This window comes from Heterodontus francisci, chromosome 30, assembly GCF_036365525.1.
Source record: "Heterodontus francisci isolate sHetFra1 chromosome 30, sHetFra1.hap1, whole genome shotgun sequence".
In the NCBI taxonomy this organism is placed as follows: domain Eukaryota; kingdom Metazoa; phylum Chordata; class Chondrichthyes; order Heterodontiformes; family Heterodontidae; genus Heterodontus; species Heterodontus francisci.
Window position 1 is genome coordinate 6,437,107 of NC_090400.1, and position 27,136 is coordinate 6,464,242.

Sequence of the window (27,136 nt, forward strand, 5' to 3'; positions counted from 1 at the left end):
AGTATTAATAGAGAAATGGTGTTGGGGAAATTGATAGGATTGAAGGCCGATAAAGTGCCAGGGCCTGATAATCTACATCCCAGAGTACTTAAAGAAATGGCCCTCGAAATAGTGGATGCATTGGTGGTCATCTTTGAAGATTCTATAGACTCTGGAACAGTTCCTACAGATTGGAGGGTAGCTAATGTAACCCCACTATTTAAAAAGTGAGGTGGAGAGAAAGCAGAGAATTTTCGACCAGTCAGACTGACATTGCTGGTGGGGAAAATTCGAGAGTCCATTATCAAAGATTTTATAGCAGAGCACTTGGAGAACAGTGGTAGAATCGGGCAGAGTCAGCATGGATTTACAAAAGGGAAATCATCCTTGACAAATCTACTAGAATTCTTCAAGGATGTAACTTGTAGAGTTGTTGAGCGACAGCCAGTGGATGTGGTTTATTTGGACTTTCAGAAGGCTTTCGACAAAGTCCCACATAAGAGATTAGCTTGTAAAATTAAAGCGCATGGGATTGGGAGTAGTGTATTATGATGGATAGAAAATTGGTTGGCTGACAGCAAACAAAGAGTAGGAATAAATGGGTCTTTTTCTGAATAGCAGGCAGTGACTAGTGGGGTACCGCAGGGATCGGTGTTAGGACCCCAGCTATTCACAATATATATTAATGATTTAGATGAGGGAATTAAATGTAATGTCTCCAAATTTGCAGATGACTCAAAACTGGGTGGGAGGGTGAGTTGTGAGGAGGATGCAGAGTGGCTTCAGGGTGATTTGGACAAGTTGAGTGAGTGGGCAAATGCATGGCAGATGCAGTATAATGTGGATAAATGATTGAGGTTATCCACTTTGGTAGCGAAAACAGGAAGGCAGATTATTATCTGAACAGCTTTAAACTGAGAGAGGGGAATATGCAATGAGACCTGGGTGTTCTCGTACACAAGTCGCAGAAGGTAAGCATGCAGGTGCAACAGGTGGTAAAAAAGGCAAATGGTGTGTTGGCCTTCACAGCGAGAGGATTTGAGTACAGGAGCAGGGATGTCTTGCTGCAATTATACAGGGCCTTGGTGAGGCCACACCTGGAATATTGTATTCAGTTTTGGTCTTCTTATCTGAGGAGGGAAGTTTTTGCTATAGAGGGAATGCAGTGAAGGTTTACCAGACTGATTCCTGGGATGGCAGGACTGACATATGAAGAGAGATTGAGTCGGTTAGGATTATATTCGCTGGAGCTCAGAAGAGTGAGGGGGGATCTCATAGAAAGCTATAAAATTCTAACAGGACTTGACAGGGTAGTTGTAGGAAGAATTTTCCCGATGGTGAGGGAGTCCAGAACCAGGGGTCAGAGTCTAAGGATGCGGGGTAAACCTTTCAGGACTGAGATGAGGTGAAATTACTTCACCCAGAGAGTGGTGAGCCTGTGGAATTCATTACCACAGAAAGCAGTTGATGCCAAAACATTGCATGTTTTCAAGAAGGAGTTAGATATAGCTCTTGGGTCTAAAGGGATTAAAGGATATGGGGGGGAAAGTGGGAACAGGTTACTGAGTTGGATGATCAGCCATGATCATAATGAATTATTAGAGAGGATTCTTTGGGACAGGATTTACTCCCATTTGGAAACGAACAAACTTATTAGCGAGCGGCAGCATGGTTTTGTAAATGGGAGGTCGTGTCTCACTAATTTGATTGAGTTTTTTGAGGAAGTGACAAAGATGATTGATGAAGGAAGGGCAGTGGATGTTATCTATATGGACTTCAGTAAAGCCTTTGACAAGGTCCCTCATGGCAGACTGGTACAAAAGGTGAAGTCACACGGGATCAGAGGTGAGCTGGCAAGATGGATAGAACTGGCTCTGTCATAGGAGACAGATGGTCGCAGTGGCAGGGTGCTTTTCTGAATGGAGGGATGTGACTAGTTGTGTTCCGCAGGGATCAGTGCTGGGATCTTTGCTCTTTGTAGTATATATAAATGATTTGGAGGAAAATGTAGCTGGTCTGATTAGTAAGTTTGCGGACGGCACAAAGGTTGGTGGAGTTGCAGATAATGATGAGGTTTGTCAGAGTATACAGCAAGAGATAGATTGGTTGGAGACTTGGGCGGAGAAATGGCAGATGGAGTTTAATCCGGACAAATGTGAGGTAATGCATTTTGGAAGGTCTGATGCAGGTGGGAAGTATACAGTAAATGGCAGAACCCTTAGGAGTATTGACAGGCAGAGAGATCTGGGCGTACAGGTCCACAGGTCACTGAAAGTGGCAACGCAGGTGGATAAGGTAGTCAAGAAGGCATACGGCATGCTTGCCTTCGTCGGTCGGGGCATAGAGTATAAAAATTGGCAAGTCATGCTGCAGCTGTACAGAACTTTAGTCAGGCCACACTTAGACTATTGCGTGCAATTCTGGTCGCCACACTACCAGAAGGATGTGGAGGCTTTGGAGAGGGTACAGAAGCGGTTTACCAGGATGTTGCCTGGTCTGGAGAACATTAGCTATGAGGAGAGATTGGATAAACTCGGATTGTTTTCACTGGAACGACGGAGGTGGAGGGGCGACATGATAGAGGTTTACAAAGTTATGAGCGGCATGGAGAGAGTGGATAGTCAGAAGCTTTTTCCCAGGGTGGAAGAGTCAGTTACTGAGGGACATAGGTATAAGGTGCAAGGGGCAAAGTTTAGAGGGGATGTGCGAGACACGTTCTTTACACAGAGGGTGGTGAGTGCCTGGAACCTGCTGCCGGGGGAGGTGGTGGAAGCAGGTACGATAATGACGTTTAAGAGGCATCTTGACAAATACATGAATCGGATGGGAATAGAGGGATACGGTCCCCGGAAGTGCAGAAGGTTTTAGTTTCGGCAGGCATCAAGATCGGCGCAGGCTTGGAGGGCCGAATGGCCTGTTCCTGTGCTGTACTGTTCTTTGTTCTTTGTTCTAATGGTGGAGCAGGCATGAAGTGCTGAATGGCCTACTCGGCTCCTATTTTCTATGTTTCTATGTGTTGATATATAGATTTTGAAATGAGGAAGTACCTGTAGCAAAGGCCATTAAAAACGCAAATGAGATTCTGAATTTTATGTATAACCATATTGAATATTAAAGCAAGGGAATGATGTTGAATTTCTGAAAGAAATTGCTTATGTCACAATTGAAATATTGTATGCAGTCTAAATATATCAGATTAGAAACACAAAAAAGATATGGCAAAAGTTCACTCCTGTGATACCAGAAAAGAGAGGGTAGGAGAGAAAAGCAAAAGTAAACATTGATCCCTTCAAGGCTAAAACAGGGGTAATTATAATGAGGAATTCGGAAATGGCAGAAATGTTTATCAAATACTTTGTATCTGTCTTCACAGTAGAAGACACAAAAGGAGACCAAAAATAATGGGGTACTGAGGGGCTAATGAGAGTGAGGAACTTAAACTAATTAACCTCAATTGTGAAAATGTACAAAAGTAATGCGAGTAAAAGCCAATAAATTCCCTGGACCTGATGGCCTACATCCTCGGATTTTAATGGAAGAGACTGCGGAGATAGTAGATACATCAGTTATGATTTTGCAAAATTCCCTAGATTCAAGAATGTTCCCTGTGGATTGGAAGGTATGAATTGTAAACCCTGTCTTCAGGAAAGGAGGGAGAGAAAACACAGGGAACTACAGACCAGTTAACCTGGCATCAGTTGTTGGGAAAATGCTGGAATCTATTATTAAGGAGGTGCTAACAAAGCATTTCGAAAATCATTTTCGGATTATGCAGAGTCAATATGGTTTTCTGAAAGGAACATCATGTTTGACAAATTTATTGGAGTTTTGAGGATGTAACTTGCAGTGGAGATAAAGGGAAAACAATGGATGAGATATATTAGGATTTTCAAAAGGCATTCAATAAGATGCCACAAAAAAGGCAATTACATAAGATAAGGGCTTATAGGGTTTGGGAAAAAATATCAGCATGGATAGAGGATTGGTTACTGGATAGAAAGCAGACAGCAGGCATAAACAGGGCATTTCCAGGTTGTAACTAGTGTTTTGCCACAATGATCAGTGCCAGAATCTCAGCTATTTACTATCTATATTAATGACTTAGATAAAGTGGCCGAGAATAACGTGTCCAAGTTTGCTGACGATACAAAGTGAGGCAGGAATGTAAGCTATGAGGATGACACATAAAGGCTACAAAGAGATATAGACAAGTGAAGTGCGTGAGAAATAAGGTGACAGATGGAGTATAATGAGGGAACTATGAGGTTATTGACTGGTAGGAAGATTAGAAAATACTGTCTGGCGTTTAGAAGAATGAGAGGTAATCTGACTGAAACATTTATGATTGTGAGGGGACTTGACAGAGTATACGCTGAGAGGCCATTTCATTGGCTGGAAATTCTAGAACTAGAGGACATGTTCCTAGGATAAAAGGTCAATCATTTAAGACTGAGATGAGGAGGAATTGCTTCACTCACAGGGTTACGAATCTTTGGAAATCTCTACCCCAGAGGGCTATGGATGCTCATTCAATGACTATATTCAAGACTGAGATAGATATACCTTTGGACTGTATGGGGAATTAAGGGATATAGGGATCCATTGGGAAAGTCGAATTAAGGTCCAAGATCAGACCTGATCTAATTGAATAGCAGAACAGGTTCGAGGGGCCATATGGCCTACTCCTGCTCCGATTCCTTGTGATCTTATGCTACAGCCACAAACAACAGCTTGAAAAATTGGGCCTTCTATCACTGGAACAGAAAAGTTTGAAGGAGAATCTGATCGAGAATTTCTAAAATACAAAATGTTTTCAGAGAGTAATTGATGAAAATTGCTTTCACTCAGTAACAAGGAGGCATGGCTCAGAATTAACATTAGAAAAACAAAGGGAAGGCGTGATCAGAAATGTTTTCACAGAGAGTATCATTTGAACATGGAATAATATAGCACAAGGAGCTACTGGAGAAGAGAACATAACATCACTTAGAATACTTAGGTAAGTATTTGAAAAGGAAGAATATAAAACAATGTGATGAAAGGACAGGAAATGGGATTATAGAAGATAGCTCCAGTTGAAGAGCTAGCACCATTGCAGGCAAAACTGGGCTGAATGGTCTCCTTTAATGTTTGTGGGTATTTAAGTGTGTGGTTTGCAACTTAATAAACAGATTTAGTGGTATTATTGAAGGTGCATTGTCTCTACAGTTCAGGTGAGCTGTACTGGATCTGGTTACAAAGAGTGGAATAGTCCCAAACAAACATATGAATTAGGAGCAGGAGTAGGCCACTCGGCCCCTCAAGCATGCTCTGTCATTCAATAAGTTCATGGATGAACTGATTGCTCCACATTTCCACCTACCCCGATAACCTTCCACCCCCTTACTTATCAAGAATCTAATTACCTCTGCCTTAAAAATATTCAAAGATTCTGCTTTCACTGCCTTTTCAGGAAGAGAATTCCAAAGACTCACAACCCTCTGAGAGAAAATATTTCTCCTCATCTCTGTCTTAAATGGGCGACCCCTTATTTTTAAACAGAGACCCCTAGTTCTGGATTCTCCCACATCCAGCCTGTCAAGACCCCTCATGATCATATATGTTTCAATCAAGTCACTTCTTACTCTTCTAAATTCCAGCGGATACAAGCCTAGCCTGTTCAATCTTTCCTCGTAAGACAGCCCACTCATTCCAGGTATTAGTCTAGTAAACCTTCTCTGTACTGCCTCCAACACATTTCCATCCTTCCTTAAATAAGGAGACCAGTACTGTACACAGTATTCCAGATGTGGTCTCACCAATGCCCTGGAAAGCTGAAGCATAACCTCCCTATTTGTGTATTCAATTCTCCTCATGATAAACGATAACATTCTATTTGCTTTCCTAATTATATGCTGAACCTGCATACTAATCTTTTGCCATTCATACACTCGGACACCCAGATCCCTCTGCATCTCAGAGTGCTGCAATCTCTCACCATTTAGATAATATGCTTCTTTTTTATTCTTCCTGCCAAAGTGGACAATTTCACACTTTCCTACACTATACTCCATTTGCCAAGTCTTTGCCCACTCACTTAACCTATCTATATCCCTTTGTAGCTCCCTTATGTCCTTTTCACAAGTTACTTTCCTACCTATCTTTGTGTCATCAGCAAATGTTGTAACCATACCTTCGGTCCCTTCATCTAAGTCATTTACATAAATTGTAAAAAGTTGAGGCCCCAGCACAGATCCCTGTGGCACACCACTCATTACATCTTACCAAGCAGAAAATGACCCATTTATGCCTACGCTCTGTTTCCTGTTAGTTAACCTTCTATCCATGCCAATATGTTTCCCCCTATACCATGAGCTTTTATTTTCTGCAATAACCTTTGATGTGGCACCTTATCAAATGTCTTCTGGAAATCTAAGGACAATACATCCACCGGTTCCCCTTTATCCACAGCACATGTAACTCCCTCAAAGAACTCCAATAAATTGGTTAAGCATGATTTCCCTTTCTAAATGCCCTGCTATAACGTCTTTAATAATAGCTTCTAACATTTTTCGTGAGGCAGATGTGAAGCTAACTAGCCTGTAGTTTCCTACTTTCTGAAGAAAGAAATTACATTTGCTATATTTAAATCGAATGGAACCTTCCCCGAATCTAGGGAATTTTGGAAAATTAAAACTAATACATCAACTATCTCACTAGTCACTTCTTTTAACACCCCGGATGAAGTCCATCAGGACCTAGGGACCTATCAGCCCGCAGCTCCAACAATTTGTTCAGTGCCACTTCCCTGGTGATTGCAATTTTCTTGAGTTCCTCCCTCCCTTCCATTTCATGAGTTACAGCTAATACTGGGATGTTACTTGTATCATCAATAGTGAAGTCTCCCTTACTGTAAGTGCAATAAAAAAGATCGTTTAACATTCATTTGATGCATTCTCTCGGTATGAAGAGTAATTTTGTTTCCTTGTTCTGTTAAACATTCATTAGGCCTGTAAGAACAGAATCTTCACCTTACCATGCACATTACTGTTAAAATCTGAAAAATAATAGTCTGGGCTCCGAGTTGAACTTCATTAATAAACCCTGTGAACAGGAAGGGAACAAAGTGTAATATAAACTGCATTAAAGCAAACTAATATTGAGAGAAAAATAAATTAAGGAAAATTGTAAATTACAGACCCAAAACAAATCTCTGTGCTTCTGTTTTGGGGGAAGGGGGTCAGTGCCCCTTCTAATTACTCATCCCTCATCTTCCTCCCTTCCTGGGAGCTCCATCTGAGAGGATGGGGGGGGTGATAGGATTCCAGGATTCTGCCGATGCTGCTCAGAAGCCGCTGCCAGGATGTAATAAGAATGGTCTGATAATGGCTTCCCCTCGGATTGTCTCCTCCTCTGAAGAGCAGTGCCTGGCCTCCAAGCTGCTACTCCCCATGGCAGCCCATGTGAGATCAGTAACTCAGCAGAGTACTGAATTGACCCTCAATCTCTGGTGCCATGTGCTAAAACATTCATTTATTTAAGATTTGTTTGATTTAATATGGAATGATAGGCACAGTCTAGGATGTGCTACAGAGCAGTGATATATTGAGAGATTGAGACAATGTCGAATTATAGAATCTTACAGCACAGAATGAGACCATTCAGTCTGTTGTGCCTGTGCTAGCCATTTGAAAGAGCTGTCCAATTTAATCCCATCATAAACTGCAAGAGTGAAATGGATACAAGACAATGATATTACCTTCTAAATAATACAATTAATATTCACACTGATAGAGCAATTCCAATATAGACAGGATACTCTTCTGAATTACCTGTCAGGTCTGACTGTTCCTGTGACTTGGTTTGCAAAACATTCCCTGCTGTCCTCCCACTATCCTATTCCAGAAAGCCAATTGATGAAGGACAGCACAGCAGCCAATCATTACTCGGTCAAACCTTTATTTACAGAGTGAAATATTACAAGCATATTCCTCCTAACTAAACCACACTACAGTTTCAGTAAGTGTCTCTCTAAATGTGCTCAAGAGAAACCTCAATTAATGCCCTCTACCTGCGTAAGATTATATGCACTTGATATATAATGAACGGATTCCCTTCTTTCTCTTTAAATAAAAAGCTTAGAGTTAACTCACACAAACAAAATTTCAAAACAGATCAAAGAAAACTTCCATAATCTATACAAAGCATTACATTACGACTCACCCCCTCCTCTCGGACCCTAACAATTTTTTCGTACTGGCATTTCCTTTCATAGAGCAATCAGACAGCTGATGACTTGCATCAACCTATTGACTAAGAGATTTCCTTTCCAGCGTTAGATTGAAGCTGGCAAGGTCAATCCGTAACCTTTTCTCAATCACACTTTTTCTGGAGTGTAACTTATTCCATAATGAACAATTCTCTACATAACATTCAATGGGATACTATCTTCATTAAGCCCTGTGCTTAGAATATCACTTAAAATATTTGACAGAAAGAATCCTATATCCACTGCCTCCACGAGAACCATTGTTTCACTAGCCAAAGTACTTTTAACAATCTTTTTTTATTTTCTTAACTTCCGAAGCTAAAGGACAACATTTCCCATTTCCCCCCTGCCCCCCACCTCAGAAATGTTATGAAACCAGCTGCACTCATATTCTCATCAGGAAGATTAGCGTGTGAAGCATCACTATAAATGACTAATTTCATGTTCTTTGGAAGCTTAATCTGTGTTTCAAGCTCACAGGAAAACAGTCTTGTGTATATACTGTGTCTTTATTGAACTGCCCTCTGATGGATGCCTGCAGTTAGTGCCTCATGGTAGAGGTCACATGACTACAGCAAGCCAGGAGACACATTGTTACAGTATTGCATTGCTATCCCAAACATCCCCCTTTTCATAGAAAAAAACACCCAAAAAATGCCTACATTAACATTGGCACTGTGAGTTATCCAAGTTACCCACTTTGCACACAACTGTTCTCGTGCATTTGCAGTTCGTTATTCTCGTCAGTCTCTGCAATTGCATTGCACACATCGGGCTGAATTTTACCAGCCCTCCGATATCGGTGGTCGTGGCAGGGGGGCCCAGAAAATTCTTCCGGGAAAGGCCCGCCTTGGCCCCCAAGGCCGAGAAGGCCCTGCTGCATTTAACCGGCAGCGGCGAGGCATTGACGTGCGCACCCCTACGCCCACCACACCCCCACCCCCCACCCCCACCACCCTGCCACTCAGCAGTGGTACCTTCATTTTAATATTAACATTAATTTAAAAACATGCAAATAAACTTACCTGGTCCCAACAGCTGTCCCATGCTGATATACCGACTGCTGGCCGGAACTCCCGCACCTTCAGATTTCGGCACAGACATCCGAGGCATGATACTGGTGGGGAGGGGAGAGCAGTGAAATTCTCAGGTCGGGAGGTGGGGGGGTCAGTGGGGAAAACTGATTCAATAGGCTGAGAGGATGGTGGGAAGGTGTTGAAGGGCAAAGGGTGCAAAGTTTGGGGTTGAAAGGTTGGGACCAGCAAAAATGTCTTTTCGGAGGAGGGAGGGAAATAAATATATTGTTTTATCATTTGGGGGGTGGAGGAGGGGCTTTGATGTGTAATGAACTAATTTTATTCAAATAAAATGTGGTGGCACCTTTAACAGTTCAAATAATCTGTCCGGGCTTGACGCTCTTTAAAAATGGCGTCGGGGCCTGCGCGGTGGCGCCGGATGCCATTGATGGGGATGGAGCAGCTGCTCCCTCAACATCATCGGGGCTGGCCATCCAAGATGGTCTTCATTTAAATCAGCCCCTGTGCAAAATATTGTGGGGGCTCAGCGACGGCGGATCTGCACGGGCGGACCGCCAACTTCAAAGAGCGGCACTGCGATTTGTGGCGCGTTCAGAAAATTCAGGCCATAGTATTGAAATCGTGCTGGTCTCTTCATGGTGTGCGTGTGTGTTGTTGGTGGCTGTTCATCTGGGTGAATTTATCTTCTCCAGCGAGTGTCATTTCTATGTCACTTGTTGCCGCAGTAACTGTTGTTGTTCCATTTCCGTTGTTGAGGTGCTGTGGACCTCTGGGATTGATGGTTGGTCTGTGGTCTGTGCAGGCGGTGAATTCTCATCTTCCTGATTGACCACCTGCGGTGAAGAACAGCTTCTCCAGTTGTGTGTATGTGCCTGTGGTTGCGACAGTATATCTGGTCATTCACTTCCATCGCGTATGATCGAGGTGACAACTGCTCTGTGCAGGTCCCAAGTTGCCACTTGGGCTGATTCTTGTTGGGAGCGTTGAAAGTTTGTACTCTGACTGGCTCTCCAATGTTCAATTCCGGCAATGGTTTGGCAGTTTTGTCAAAATGAAATTTGGCTTCCTGCCGTTTCACCTTGATTTTATCACTCACACCTGTTACTACTTTTGGTTTCGGTAGCTGTTTTGCTATTGGAAGTATAGTTTGGGTGCTGCATGACATTAGTCTTTGTACCAGACTACTTTCCATGCCTTTGGTAGGTGTGTTTCTCCACTCGAGGATTGCCTTGTATACATTTGTTCTGGATTTGCTCGATTTCTTTATGATTACTTTGGCGATTTTCACTGCCGCCTCAGCCTTTCCATTGGACTGGGGATAATGTGGAGATGATGTACGGTTTTGAATTTCCCAATCCTTTATGAAGTGGCTGAATTCTTCATTCGTCAACTGAGGGCCATTGTCCGTCATCACAATGTCTGGAATCCCGTAACAACCGCAGTGTGCTTTCCGGTAGTGATTGAAGCCAGCTGGTCTATCTCCCAGTAGTCAGAATAGTAGTCTACGGTGACAAGATAATCAGTTCCTGCGAGAGTGAAGAGGACTACTCCCAGCTTCATTCACGGTCTGTCCAGGATGTCTTGTGTCATCAGCTGCTCTTTAACATGCTTAGATTGGTACTCATTACATGCACTGCACTGGCTGATGTGATCCTGGATTTCATTGCTCATGTTTGGCCAGTAGAGCACTTCTCTTGCCTTCCTCAGACTCAACTCAATTCCTTGGTGGTCTGCATGGATGCGTTTAGCATCTCTCCTCTCTACTCCTTCAGGATAATGACTTTATTTCCTTTGCACATGATGCCATCTTGGGCTGTCAATTCATCTCTGTAAGCCCAATATGCTCTTGTGACCACAGGAGTGTCCTTGATGCTTTCAGGCCATCCTTTCATCACTACTTCTTGTAACACTTGGAGAGTTGCATCTTGTTGGGTAATTCGCTTGATTTGAACAAGGCACTTGTCTGTCAGATTCAATGTCTCTGCTGGGTTGATGACTTCCAGAGCAGCTTCATGTTGGATCTGGAAGATTTCACACTCTGTTATAGCATCCTCTACTTTCTTCATAGGGAGTGCTGCTCTCGATAGCATGTCAGCAATGTACATCTGTTTCCCTTACTTGTATGTCACATCCAGATGATATCTCTGTCATGGAGTAGCATTCTTCGCAGACGCCTTGGAACAGATTGGTGTGGCTTGAGGAAAATGCTTTGGAGTGGTTTGTGGTTGGATTGACTGTCACTTTGTCTCTTCCAAGTAGGTATTGATGAAAATGTTCACAAGCAAAGACAATGGCCAGGCACTCTCGATCTGAGCGTAGAGTCAGTCCATTTGTGTTAATGCCCTGGATGCCAATGTGACTGGTTGTTCTTGCTGCATTAGTGTTGCTCCAAGTCCTGTCTCGCTGGTGTCACACTGCAGGGTGAATTCATCTTTTACATCATAGTATTTTAGCACTGGCTTTGCCGTCACTGGCTGTTTGATTTTAGTGAACACTGCTTCTTGTTCTGTTCCCCAATACCACTGCAGTGAGTTGGCATAATGGTTCACACTCCAAAGAGAAATTAGACAAGAATTTGTGAAATTATTGATGAATCCAACAAATCATCACTCTGCTTTTACATCTGTCAGTTGCCACATTGCTGCTACCACGCTCACCTGTTCAGGTTCCAGGCGAAGACCTTTTGCTGTCAGTACATGACCGAAGAATTTGACTTGGGGCATCTTTAATTGCAGTTTTTTTCTGTTCAGCTTCAGGTTCACCTCGTGAGTTCTGTCCAGCAGTCACACTAGATTTTGATCGAGGTCAGCAATGGTTTCTTACATTGAGTCTCTGCATCCATAAACTAGCAGATCATCCACTATAGCTTCCACTCTGGGAAGATCACTAACTATCTCATGCTGTCTGTGTTGATACTCCTCTGGAGCCGTGGAAATGCCAAACGGCATGCACAACCATCTGTATCTCCCGAATGGTGTCCAGAATGAGGTTAGAAAGCTGCTGCTTTCATCCAGCTTCACTTGCCAGTAACCATCGTTCGCATCTCGGGTAGTGCAGATTTCAGCCTTTGCAAGTTGTGGCAAAATTCCTTCAATGGTTGGCATCAGGTAGTGAGATCTCTTCAGAGTTTTATTTAGATCCTTTGGGCCGATGCAAAATCTCAGCTTTCCAGGTTGTTTCACTGCTCCAATGCTGCTAATCCATTCTGTCGGGGTTGTCACTTCCTTGATTACTCCCTTCTTTTCCAGCTCTTCTATCTTGTCTTTCAGGCTGGCCTTGAGAACAGCAGGAACTTTCCTCTGCAGATGCTGAATTGGTCTTATCCTCTCATCTACTTCAGGATGATATTCTCCAGAAAGACATCCTAAACCTGTAAACACATCGTTGTACGCCTCTAGGATCTGTTCCGTGGTCAATGGTTTAGTAGCTGCGACACGTTGCCAATCTCTTTTTGCACGTTGAGGGTTATCAGTCCAAGCTTTAGACTTGCTTCGGCTGAGATGAGTGGCTTTTGCTTGCCGTCTATGATCTGGAACTCCAGATCTTCATTCTTGTCATTGTATTGGGCTCTCAGAGTAACTTGTCCTCTTGGTACTAGTATGGTGCCACCATATAGCCTCAACCTAACTTTCGAGGACTTCATTTTTGGGATCGCCACATTGAGCCACTTCTTACAGGTCTGTGAAGGTCATGATATTGCATGATGCACCGGTGTCTATCTGAGACTTTATGTTGACTTGATATTCTCCCTCTGCAGTCATCATTCCAACGTCACAAACAATTGATCACCGATTGACCTCTCTGAAGCAACCTGTTATATGGTGCATAGTGATTCGTCAAGAATTTTTGGTTGATATCTCTCCAATGACTATCTGTACCTGCATGTGCTTCCTTCTAGCCAAACACTTGTCTGCAAAATTATTAGGCTTCTTGCAGTGAAAATACTGCTTTCCCCACACTGGACATGCTATTTTTAACTTTGTGTGATATTCTCCACAGTATTTGCATCCTGTCATTTGTCAGTGATCTTTCTTCCCTTTCGGTCTGGAATATCTATCAGCATAATGCAAGGCCTGGTCTGTTCTGCCATGAATATGCTCTAGCTGCTGATTTACAACCTCAGTGCTTCTGCACATGTCGATCGCTTTCCTGAGAGTAAGTTTCTCCTCTCTCAGTAGATGTGCTCTCACTTTGGGATATATTTTCCCTCATGCAATATTTTAGTTGCACAAATTCACAGGATTCTGTGAACTGTGTTAAGGCAGTAATATATTGATCAATGGAATCTTTTTCATCTTGGACCCTAATATTGAACACATACTGTTCACAAGTTATGTTCACTTAGAGTTCAAAGCATGCCTTCAAGGCTTTCAACATTTCTGCTGTCTGTTTTTGTTCTTCAGAAAGATTTAGGGTGGAATACAGTTTGTAACAGTCTCTCCCCAACAGTGATAGAAGTGCAGCTATTTGTAACTGTTCTGGTTTGCAAACATAATCTATTGCAATTTAATAACTTTGCCATTGCGATTGGAAAAACTGCCAGTTCTGCTTCACAGGGACAGTGAAGGAACAGTGATATAGTGATATATGGAGGGGAACTTGCAGGTGGTGGTGTTCCCATGCATCTGCTGCCCTTGTCCTTCTAGGTGGTAGAGGTTGGGTGGTGGGAAGGAACTGTCGAAGGAGCCTTGGTGAGTTGCTGCAATGCTTCTTGTAAATGGTACACACTGTGCATCGATGGTGGAGGGAGTGAATGTTGATGGTGTGATGGGGTGCCAATCAAGCGGGCTGCTTTGTCTTGGATGGTGTCGAACTTCTTGAGTGTTGTTGGAGCTGCGCCCATCCAAACAAGTGGAGAGTATTCCATCACATTCCTGGCTTGTGCCTTGTAGATGGTGGACAGGCATTGGGGAGTCAGGAATTGAGTTACTCTTCACAGAATTCCCAGCTTCTGACCTGTTCTTGGAACCACAGTTTATGTGGCTGGTCCAGTTTAGTTTCTGGTCAATAGTAACCCCCAGGATGTTTCTCCATGATTTTGTCCACAATCAGCCTTTTGGCCTCACTAAGTATTATTGCAGAAAGACTAAATATGGTCACCGGTCCAAAAAATGTAGAATGAAAATATTTTTGTCTCTGTTCCCTATTGTTATACCCATGACAAGAGCCTTGTTAAAGTCACATGCCAATGCAAGGCTTACAATAGGACATGGTGGCATTCTCTGATACAGATTTCACACTAATCTCTTCTTTAAGCCTTGTATACTCTTCATCAACCACACCTGCATCCTTTATCAGGGATTTCAATCTTTGACAAGTTGGGTGAGCATATTGTCGATGTAACCTTAAGACAATTTGCTTCTTTTCTCACTGATTCTTATCACCTGATGTCATTGTCTGACACTTTGATGAGAAGTGTCAGAATTTGTTCAGGCAATACAATAATGTCCTGACTGGGTAAACTGCAGGTCCACTGGCTTTCCAAAAATAATTATCATGCTCCATGTCAAGATTCATTTGTGCCTTTTTCGTAGAAAATCTACTCAACAGCAACGGTATCTCACTAGAAACTAGATGACTACATGACTACATGAGTACTGATAAAATGGCTTACACCAGCTATTTGACATGGAATTACAAATCTCTTTCGGGACCTTAATGTGGTGTTATTGCCAAACCAAAAGCAAGTAGTACTTTTCTGTCTTAACCTTGCATTGATCGTCACTACTGAATGAATCTAGATAACATTTTAACCAATCTGTTCCACATACAGTGGAAGTGCATGCACTACCTAGCACAACACAGTCAAATGAGTTTGTGACTAACACATTAATCACAGGACTAAAACTCCTTGTGACTAGTAAAATTTGTTTGCATTCATCATTACCTTCATCTTCTGTCTCAGATTTCTCTGTCTCATGTGTCATTTCAAGTGATCTGCCTCTCCACTTTGGGCGATTCATCTCATAATGATACCTGAAGGACCTATTAACTGTTCCTTGGGCATTTCTGGGATTCATTCACTGTTTTAATTCTGTCTTCTGTTGTAATAGCCAGATCTACTAATGGTGCTTATTCTACTGGTCTGTAACTCTTCCATTGAATTGATGCATGTGTCCAGCAACTGGACCATTTGTTCCACCAAAGCTGAAGGAAATGGCTGTCTCTCCAGGACTTTTTTCAAGGCAGAAGGCATCTGATCCAACAGGGAGTCTCTTTCCAATAAGCAAACATGAATTAAGACCAGGAGCCTGTCCATACGAGACACTTTAGCACACTCCAACAGTTTAAATGATAGCACTGATCTAGGGCTTCCCAGATTGAACTTCCTCAATCTTTTATACAGTCTGTTAAAGTCCATGATGTATTCTTGCATGGCATAGATCAAAATCTATTGAGGTCTGGCCATGCCTCATTGGCATTTGATAGATTATCTTCCTTGTACATTTCATTCAAGAACTCTAATTGAAGGTCCAAACCTTCATCACTATCCAGCTCACAAAATACTTCATTTCTGATTTACTTTGGGTAGGAAGCGACAATGCCAAGGCCAATACTTGTCCATATAGCCACTTCATTCATCCACTGGTCATATGGTTCGGGCTCTGAGAACATTGGAGGGTAATCATATCCCAACAATTTTCACTTGCTTTCTAACATTTCTCACAATGGCTCATAGGATTGTAATCTTATGTCTGAATGTTTTCTTTGCTTTCAAACTTTATTTTTAGGCAACCATTCTCTGCTACCACATTCTATTCCAGAAAGCCAGTTGGTGAAGGATAGAAACATATAAAAATAGGAGCAGGAGAAGGCCATTCGGCCCTTCGTGCCTGCTTTGTATTCAATAAAATCATGGCTGATCATCCAAACTCAGTAACCTGTTCCCACTTTCTCCCCGTATCGCTTGATCCCATTAGCCCGAAGAACTCTATCTAACTCTTTCTTGAATATATTTAATGATTTGGCTCAACTGCTTTTCATGGTGGAGAATTCCACAGGTTCACCACTCTCTGGGTGAAGAAATCTCTCCTCATCTCAGTCCTAAATGGCTTACCCTTTATCCTTAGACTGTGACTCCTGGTCCTGGACTCCCCCACCATCGGGAACATCCTTCCTGCATCTAGTCTGTCCAGTCATAGAGTTATACAGCACAGAAACAGGCTCCTTCGGTCTGTGTCTGTGCCAGCCATCCAGCACCCAACTATTCTAATCCCATATTCCTGGGCCATAGCCTTGTATGCTGTGGTATTTCAAGTGCTCATCTAAATACTTTTTAAATGTTTTGAGGGTTCCTGGCTCTACCACCCCTTCAGGCAGTGCGTTCCAGATTCCAACCACCCTCTGGGTGAAAAAAAATTTCCTCAAGTCCCCCCGAAACCTCCTGCCCCTTACCTTAAATCTATGTCCCCTGGTTCTTGACCCCTCCGCTAAGGGAAAAGGTTTCTTCCTATCAAACCTATCATAGTCTTGTCCACCTCAATCATGTCCCCCCTCAGCCTTCTCTGCTCCAAGGATAACAACCCGAGCCTTTTCAGTCTCTCTTCATTGCTGAAATGCTCCAGCTGAGGCAATCTCCTGGCCCATTGGAATTTTGTAGATTACTATGAGATCCCCTGTCATTCTTCTAAACTCTAGTGAATACAGGCCTAATCGACCCAATCTCTCTTCATACGTCAATCCTGCCATCGCAGGAATCAGTCTGGTGAACCTTTGCTGCACTCCCTCCATTGCAAGAACATCTTTCCTCAGATAAGGAGACCAAAACTGTACACAATACTCCAGATGTGGTCTCACCAAGGCCTTGTATAATTGCAGCAAGACATCTTTGCTCCTGTACTCGAATCCTCTTGCTATGAAGGCCAACATACCATTTGCCTTCTTAACTGCCTGCTGCACCTGCGTGCTTACTTTCAGTGACTGGTGCACAAGGACACCCAGGTCTCACTGCACATCCCCCTTTCTCAATCTATCACTGTTCAGATAACATAGAAACATAGAAAATAGGAGTAGGAGTAGGCCATTAATCTGCCTTTCTGTTTTTGCCACCAAAGTGGATAACCTCATTTATTCACATTATACTGCATCTGCCATGTATTTGCCCACTCACTAAACCTGTCCAAATCACACTGGAACTTCTCTGCATCCTCCTCACAGCTCACACTCCCACCCAGCATTGTGTCATCTGCAAACTTTGATATATTACCTTTAATTCCCTCATCTATATCATTAATACATATTGTGAATAGCTGGGGTCCTAGCACTGATCCCTGCGCTATCCCACTAGTCACTGCCTGCCACTCGGAAAAAGACTCGTTTATTCCTACTCTTTGTTTCCTATCTGTCAACCAGTTCTCTATCCATGTCAGTACCTTACCCCAACCCATGTGCTTTACTTTGCATGCTAATCTCTTATGTGGGACCTTATCGAAAGCCTTCTGAAAGTCCAAATACACCACATCCCTTATCCATTCTACTAGTTACATCATCAGAAAATTCCACTAGATTTGTCAAGCATGATTTCCCTTTCATAAATCCATGTTGACTTTGTCCGATCCTGTCATTGTTTTCCAAGTGCTCTGCTATTACATGTTTGATAATGGACTCTCGCATTTTCCCTACTACTGATGTCAGATGAACCGGTCTATAATTCCATGTTTTCTCTCTCTGTCCTTTTTTAAATATTGGGGTTACATTAGTTACCCTCCAATCCATTGGAACTGTTCCAGTGTCTATAGAATTTTGAAAAATGACCAGCAGTGCATCAACTATTTCAAGGGCCACTTCCTTAAGTACTCTGGGTGTAGATTAAGGCCCTGGAGATTTATCGGCCTTCAATCCCATCAATTTCCCTAACGCTATTTCCCTATTAATACTGATTTCAGACAGTTCCTCCTTCTCACTAGACCCTATGTTCTCCAATTTTTCTGGGAGGTAAATTGTGTCCTCCTTTGTGAAGACAGAACCAAAGTATATATTTAATTGGTCTGCCATTTCTTTGTTCCCCATTATAAATAGAAGTGGAGCCAATCTTTACTCAGTCTAACATTTATTTAGAGAGTGAAACTTTACAAGCATACTACAGTTTCCGTAAGTGTCTCTTTATATGTGTGCAAGTGAAAGCTCAATTAAAATACTCCACTTGCATATAATGAAATACAATTGATGTACAATTATTAACCATTCCCTAACTCTACTCTTCACTCTTTTCCCTTTATTTAATGTAAAAATTGGTAAAGTGGTCAACATAAAACAATAGAATTGGAAATGTAAAACCACACAAATACAATTCTTCACGACAAATGCTAAAGCTCAACTCCATTCCCTCTTCAACCCATTCTGGAGATGAATGGAACTGAATAAGACTCGCAGTGCCAAATATCCACTGTATAGATAATCTGTCCCTTCACTGGCTGACTCCAGGGGCCCTCGTTTTTCACTCAAAGACCTTCGATTTCTCAAATAAGCTTTTCAAAATAGGCCAACTTTAGGCCAATGATCCATGAAACTCCTTTCCTGCGTTTCCTACATTACAACAGTGACTTCACTTCAAAAAGTATTTCATTGGCAGTAAAATATTTTCGGACATCCTGAGATCATGACAGGAGCTGTATGAATGCAAGCCTTTCTTCCCGATTCTGACATACACTCAGGGCACAGAGTGGAACTAAGTGTATCCTCTAATCAGCAACAGAAACTAAACAGAGCAGGTTATGAAGCAGCAAATGCTGTGAATCTCTGGTTACGTTTTTGGATGATTTTGAGGAACGGCTTCATCTGGAATGTTGTTCGGTCTCAGACAAACATTCCAAGTGCTATTGCTTCTGAAAAGTTTCATAATTCTGATTCTTAGGACAACCTAGAGGTTAGTATTTGATGGAAAATGATTGCTCCTCTTCAGGAAAACTCCATTGGAACATTAACTGAATTTGGGTGATGAGGCGTGGCATCACTCTTTGCCTTTAGTCAGCTAAGCTTGAAGTTCTTATTATAGAGAGATACAACACCTAAACAGGCCTTTCAGCCCACTGAAGTCTGTGCCAACCACCAACCACCCATTTATACTAGTCCTACATTAATCCCATATTCCCTACCACATCCCCACCATTCTCCTACTACCTATCTACACTAAGGGCAATTTACAATGGCCAATTTATCTATCAACCTGCAAGTCTTTGGCTGTGGGAGGAAACCAGAGTACCCGGCAGAAACCCATGTGGTTACAAGGAGAACTTGCAAACTCCACACAGGAAGTACCCAGAATTGAACCCAGGTCACTAGAGCTGTAAGGTTGCAGTGCTAACCACTGCACCACTGTGTCACCCTGACAAGATTTCATCTCCTCAGTACTCTGTTGGGGGGTTGGGGGGGCGGTTGTGGGGGAGAAATAGAGGATGAGTCATTTTTGGCAAAACAAGTTAACCAGGCACCAAACATTGGTGAAGGAAACCAGTCAGGTCCCCGAACAGCTTGAATACGTGAATTATTGGATCAGATTGTCAACTTACATCAAACATAGATTTTAATGCCTGATGCAGGTCCAGAATTTAGAACATGATGGTATAAAATCAACTTTAATTTGGCAAAGAGTCTCCCATTGCATTGGCTTTCCTAATGAGTTTAGTGGGAGAAAACCTCCATATAGGTTTTAAGGTACTATGGGCTATTTCCTGTATCCATCACTGAAACACTTTCCTTCTATTTGTTCTTTTTAAAAATTTGTTTCATGGGTTGTGGGCATCGCTGGCAAGACCAGCATTTATTGTCCATCCCTAATTACTCTTGAGAATGTGGTGGTGAGCTGACATCTTGAACCACTGCAGTCCATCTGGTGCGGTGACACCCACACTACTGTTAGGGAGGGAGTTCCAGGATTTTGATCCAGCAACAATGACGAAAGGGAGATATATTTCCAAGTCAGGATGGTGTGTGACTTGGAGGGGAACTTGCATGTTATGGTGTTCCCACACATCTGCTGGTAGAAGAAGTCATGGGCGTGGTGAGTTGCTTCAATGCAGCTTATATATGATACACACTGCTGTCACTGTGCATCGGTGGTGGAGGGAGTGATTTTTTAAAATATTTAAAGTGGTTGCTGGGGTGCTGATCAAGCAGGCTGCTTTGTCCTGGATGGTGTCGAGCTTCCTGAGTTTTATTGGCGCTGTACTTATCCAGGCAAGCAAAGAGTATTCCAGCACGCTCCTGACTGTTGCCTTGCAGATGGCAGACTGGCTTTGGGAGTCAGGAGGTGAGTTACTCAACACAGAATTCCCATCCTCAGACATGCTCTTGTTACCACTATGTTTATGTAGCTAGACCAGTTAAGTTTGTGGTCAATGGCAACCCCCAGGATGTTGACGCGGGGTGGAGTGGGGGCGGGGGTGGAATTCAGTGATTGTTATTCCTTTGAACATTAAGGGGAAATGATTAGATTCTCTTTTGTAGGAGATGGTCATTGCCTGGTATTTGAGTGGCACATATGCTACTGGTCACTTTTCAGCCCAAGCCTGAATGTTGTCCAGGTCTTGCTGCATGTGGGCACAGATTGCTTCAGTATTCTTGCTTTTATGACACATTGTGTGATTTTATAGCTGCTATTCAATCTTCAGTTTCCTTGGTTATTTGCCTTCTGTTGATTTTGCCATCTTATGATCAGACTCTTGATCTTGCTATGATCTATCACTTTGTGTTTGCTTTCTCTAGTGCAGGGGGAACTGTGTATTGTGATTTGACTGAAGGAGAGAGTGAGATAGAAATTTGTCTTGTGATGATCGGGGTGATAGTGAATTGGAAGCTCGTTTTATACTGCACGGAATCGGGTGGATTGACTCTCACTTGTTTTACACCAGCAGCCAAGATGAATTTCTCCCCCAGTGTCTTCATATTGTGTGTGTTTGTGAACCATTGTAAACCTCACGACCACAGGGCAAAGAGTGGCCTTACTTATCTGCTTTGAGGGTATCTATTTGCATTACATTTCATTCAGCCCCAGTTAACAAAAGTGGAAGGTGTGTGTATATTTTTTTATCAGTGAGGTCGTTCATTTACCTGCCAGAAAAGTTCCAATATAATATGTCCACCAGTCAATACAGAGCATAAACATGCTAGGAATTGCCAGGCGTATAAAGTGGCCCCACTCCTGCAGGCTGTCAGTAGACCATCCTAAATAAAAAACAACGAGTTACGAGCACAGTACAGAAAGTGTCTGAAAAGCACAGAAGGAGAAAGGAAAGTAGGGCAAATTGGTTATCGTCCATTTAAACCATCGTCCAAAGTTGGAATTACCACCTGGACCCTACCTGCCCAGGTCCCAACGTACAACTTTTTCCATCGAATGTATACAAACAGAAGTATAACTTGACAGTACTGAGAAACAACATTGGCAGCAGCTGAGCCTCTGAAAAACACCAAGTACACATTTTAAAGGCAGCTTCAAACCATGTTTGTGTCATCATTCTGTGAAAGTTTATGAACTGATATTTTAACATTTTAAAAAATTTGTTTGCTACTTACGGTACTCCCAGCATCAGCACAAAGAGGAAGAGATAATTGATGATTGCATTGAAGATGTTGGCTATGAAACCAGTGAAAAGCTGAGGCAAGATGATCCCCTGAAGTGGGAACAAGACAATAAAGTCAGGCCTCGGGATTGCCGTTCAATAGACCAACAGTATGTGTGGCATGGTGCCAGTATAGCGGGAAGGTCAGATGCAACTGTTCTCCCAATGGCCATGTTTGGGGTACAATGTGCCTGATCTAAGAGGGTCCCCTTTCCTCACTTGGTTCAGGCTCATTGCTTGAACTTGCCTGCTTGTAGTTGCTGACTACTTGCCCACATTTACAGTTACATCAGCAAATTTAAATTCCCTGTTCACCGGGGAGCTCCCCCATCTATCATTGAGCTTCCCCAGAGTGCAGGAGATTTGAATCCACTGATTTTAGTCAATAAACTGCTATCTCTCTGATAAGTGTCCTACTCACTAATTCCCCCTATTCTGCTATTCCATGCTCTCACAAAGAGGTTCAAATTTACACAGACCACAATCTGCTCACATTCCTGCAAAAATTCAAAGTTAGAAAAGCCAGGCTTTTTCGATGGAGTTTACTCCTCCAACTATTCAACTGAAAAATTATACACATAGCGCAAAAAAACTATGTCCTAGTCACTGTACTGTCCAGGATGTAAAAATACACACTCTATCCACAAAAGCTTGTACTAGGTTTGGAAGGCTGAGGAGTGTATGAAATGAATGTGTGTACTGGCGTGACCGTATATCTTCTTTAATCCTTTCTGACTAAGTCATCAGAACAAACAACAAAAAATAGAATCCAAGACATTTCTTTTTTTCCTTTTTGGGGGAGTTGCCACAATCACAAGAAGTGCAGCAATGAAAATAAAAGAAATAAACTGAAGAGCTATAAAAATTAGAACAATTTTAAATGACTGGAACATTTGCTTTCAACTAGATGGAGGACACAGTCACATGACAAATACCACCTCCTGCACTAAAATACACATCCATGTCTACAGGAACTAAACAAATTAACCTCATCTACATGGAAATGAGACAGCTCATCACATATGGATGTGAGTGATGCACAAAATGAGTTAAAACAAAGACATTCACAGATTCTACGTCTCCAACTGCCCTTCAATACAATAGAGTGTAAACAGCCCTCATATTATCAAAATGGGGCCATCGTAAGCTATTCTACCAGCCCATCAAGAGCTGAGACCTAAGACTGAGATTTATAAGAATGCTGGCGAAAGCAAATGGTGTCCGGCCCCGCACGCTAAAGAGCTACCACAATTCCAAGCCTCCGATCACGTGGAGCAGTGGGCTGCCCGGCCCCAGCAGTAGCGTCAGCTGCCTGTGCGAAGGCATTGCTGCCATTTTTAAACAGCTGTTCGCCCGATCGGCAAATTTAAATATTTAAATAAAGATTAAATTAAATTAAATAAATGCATCCCTTCTACTCCTGTCCCACCTCCTCAATAACAATTAAATTAATTATTAGCCCTTCCTCCTAAAACACTTACCTTTACCATCTGACCTTCTCCACCCGCCCAACAACTGCAGATCTTACATCTGATCTATGGGTATGTGGGATCGCTTAGCTCTGTCTATCGCATGCTGCTTACACTGTCGGCATGCAAGTAGTCCTGTGTTATAGCTTCACAAGGCTCATTTTGAGGTTTGCCTTGTGCTGCTCCTGGCACGCCCTCCTGCACTCTTCATTGAACCAAGTTTGGTTCTCACTTGATGGTAATGGTAGAGTGGGGGATATGCCAGGCCATGAGGTTACAGATTGTGGTTGAGTACAATTCTACTGCTGCTGATGGCCCGCAGTGCCTCATGGGTGCTCAGTTTTGAATTGTGGATCTGTTTGAAATCTATCCCATTTAGCACGGTGGTAATGCCACATAACACAATGGTGGGTCTCCTCAATGTGAAGATGGGACTTTGTCTCCATAAGGACTGTGTGGTAATCACTTCTACCAATACTGTCATGGACAGATGCATCTTCAACAGTTAGATTGGTGAGGAAGAGGTCAAGTCGGATTTTTTCTCTTGTTAGTTTCCTCACCCCTGCCGCAGAAACAGTCCAGCAGCTATGTCTTTTAGGACACAGCCAGCTTGGTCAGTCGTGGTACTACCGAGCCAATCTTGGTGATGGACATTGAAGTCCCCCACCCAGAGTACATTCTGTTCCCTTGCTACTCTCAGTGCTTCTTCCAGTTGGTGTTCAACATGGAGAAGCACTGATTCAGCAGCCAAGGGATGGGGTGGGGTGGGAGGGCGATAGGTGGTAATCAGCAGGAGGTTTCCTTGCCCATGTTTGACTTGATGCCATGAGACGTCACAGGGTTCAGAGTCAATGTTGAAGGCTCCCAGGACAACTCCCTCCCGACTGTGTTCCACTGTGTTGGCACATCTCGTGGGTCTGTCCTGCCAGTGGGACAGGACATGCCCAGGGATAGTGATGGTGGTGTCTGGGACATTGTCTGTGAGGTATGATTTCTGAGTATGACTATGTCAGGCTGATGCTTGACTAGTCTGTGGGACAGCTCTCCCAACTTTGGCACAAGCCCTCAGATGTTAGCAAGGAGGACAGGGCTGGGTTTGCCCTTGTCATTTCCAGTGCCTGGATCAATGCTGGATGGTCTGTCCAGTATCATTTCTTTTCTTAGGCTTCGTAGCAGTTTGATACAACTGAGTGGCTTGCTAGGCCAGAGGGCATTTAGGAGCCAACCACATTGCTGTGGGTCTGGAGTCACATGTTGGCCAGACCAGGTAAGGATGGCAGATTTCCTTCCATAAAGAACATTAGTTTCATGGTCACCATCAGACTAGCATTTAATTCCAGATTGATTAATTTCACCATCTGCTGTGGTAGAATTCGAGCCCATGTCTCCAGAGCCTAGTCCAGTGACATTACCATGACTCCACTGTCGCTATAGCTAGCAGTGTGTATTTCTACTTGCAACTAAAACAGCCTACGTCTGGGGATTTCTTTCTCACAACCAGGGTTCCATTATTCAAGTGATAGTTTTGCTAAAGGGAACAGGCAGTTCCTTAAATTTCCCAGGTCTTGGTTCTTGCTGGAATGGGGCAGACACTTTGTCTCCACCTCGCAGGCCTTGGAATGTCAGATACAGTGTTGCCAATTGGTGGCCATCTTAAGCTGCTGGTAAAGTCTGTTCATTTTTCATTTCTCTCCAGTCAGTGGATTTAAATAAAAATCACTCAACACAGCACGTTGGCATGACACCTGAGTCATTGTCTGGAATTCCCAACCAAAATCATCAGGGGAGCTTGAGCACGACACGGACTGCAGCATTTCAGGAAGAAGACCCACTATCACCTTCTCACGGCAAATGAGGATGAACAATAAATGTGGCCTTTCCAGTATTGTACACATCCTGAGAATAAACTAAAAGCTTGGACATCACAGCACTGGGGGAATAGAGAATCAAAGTGTCATTATGAAGGTGCAGTTTCCTAGCATTTCACTGTTGAGAGATTTAGGGCTAAATTTTTTTGAGCGTGCTGCAAATTGTGACGACTACTTTGAAGTTGACGGTCCGTTCATGGGAATGCGTCGTCACTGAGCCCCCCGATATCACGCGCAGAGGCTCATTTAAATGGAGGGGGCAGAACGGCCGCCCCCGATGACGTAGAGGGAGCGGTCGCTCCGTCCTTGGCCAAGCCGTCAGGCATCACCGGACAGGCCGGCACCATTTTTAATGGGCTCCAAGTCCTTCACTATCATTTGCATTTTTAAAGGAAACAAATGTTCAAAATTAAAGTTGCACATGTAGTAACATTTTCACTCCCTCACTCACAACCCAAAGGAAGAATCGATTCATTAATTTCCCATTCCCCCCTCCAAAAAAAACTTCGATACAGATTCTGACGTCCCCCCCCCGCCCCACCACCAACTTTTATTAACTTCAAACCTTAACCCCTTCCCACCATCGCCCCCACCAATCAAAAGACTGTTCCATTGGCTCTCCACCATCGGCCCGACCTGAGAATTTCACTGCTCCCCCCTCCCCACCAGTGTCACACCTCGGATGTCTGTGCGAACATCCGAAGGCATGGGAGTTCTGGCCGGTGGGCGGACTATCGGTATGGGACGGTCGTCTGGTCCAGGTAGGTTTATTTGCATTTTTTAAAATTGATTTTTATATTAAAATGAAGATCCTCCGTGCTGTATCGAGGGCTCGCCGCCGCGGGCAAAATGCGACGGGGCCTTCTCAGCGTCGGGAGTCATGGTGAGCCTCTCCCAGAAGAATTTTCCGGGCCCCCCACCACGACCCCTGGTGTCGGAGGGCTGGTAAAATTCAGCCCAGACTGTCAATGAAAAAAACTGACACTCCAGTAATTTTCACATTCACAGCCTGGGTGATAAGCTGGGAAAGCAGATCACCTGCCCATTGTCGACGCCACCCGATTTTATCCCTTTGATTTTAGTGTCATGAAATTGGGTGGATTCTACATTCGGCTTTTTCAAAGTTAGTTCCTGAAATATTATGAATCTTCTGCCCGAATGCAGTTGCCCTTCGAAATCAGGGGAACAAAACTGAAGACTCTTAAATACATCTTACTGCAATAATTATTGAAGTAATTTAATGCTCATTTCAAAACACAGTGTCCACCATTGGTGGCCGTGCCTTCAGCTGTCGAGGCCCTAGGCGCTGAATCACCTCCTTAAACCTCTCTGCCTCTCTCCCTCACTTTCCTCCTTCAAGACCCTCCAATCTCTTTGACCTAATCTTTTGGTCATCTGCCTTAAAATCTCTTTATGTGGCTTGCGATGTTTTACTATGTTAAAGGCGTTATATAAAAACAAGTTGTTGTTGTTGACTATACCTGATTCTGAAGGTATCTGATCTCTAGTTCATAGAGAAATGTTGCCTGAGAAAGAATATTGAAAATAGTTAGCAGCAGATAATGTATCAATCACTATTGAAATAAAAAAGCTAGTTACATTCATAATTCCTTGAAAAGTTTATTCATTATTCAGATCTTCATTGGGGTTATGTTCAGCCTGACTGCAGATCATTTACACAGGTCCTCTATGACCCAAGCTATAGCTTGAGGAAATAGGAAGACATATCAGAAGCACTGGTCTGGAAGGTTCTATCATCAGAACAGATGCTACAGAGATGGAGAAACTGGAAGAATGGAATGGAGTCCTTACAGGAAGCAGGGTGTGAGGAAGTGTAGTCGAGGTAGCTGTGGGAGTCAGTGGGCATATAATGAATATTTGTTGATAGTCTATCCTCAGAAATGGAGACAGAGAAAGCGAGAAAGGGAAGGGAGGGAAGGGAAGTGTCGGAAATGGACCATATAAAGGTGAGAGA

At 43.1% G+C, this 27,136-nt stretch overlaps 1 protein-coding gene across 1 annotated transcript in view; it reads right to left on the minus strand.

Annotated features, from left to right (window-relative positions):
* The window catches only part of LOC137346463 (multidrug and toxin extrusion protein 1-like), a 92,557-nt gene that overhangs the window by 39,032 nt on the left and 26,389 nt on the right, over window positions 1-27,136 (minus strand). The window contains exons 6-10 of the mRNA XM_068009914.1: window positions 26,643-26,687; window positions 21,778-21,875; window positions 21,564-21,661; window positions 21,313-21,426; window positions 6,995-7,062 (exon numbers count right to left, since the gene is read on the minus strand). Of these exons, the coding sequence (XP_067866015.1) occupies window positions 6,995-7,062; window positions 21,313-21,426; window positions 21,564-21,661; window positions 21,778-21,875; window positions 26,643-26,687 (423 nt within the window). The remainder of the gene's footprint in view (window positions 1-6,994; window positions 7,063-21,312; window positions 21,427-21,563; window positions 21,662-21,777; window positions 21,876-26,642; window positions 26,688-27,136) is intronic.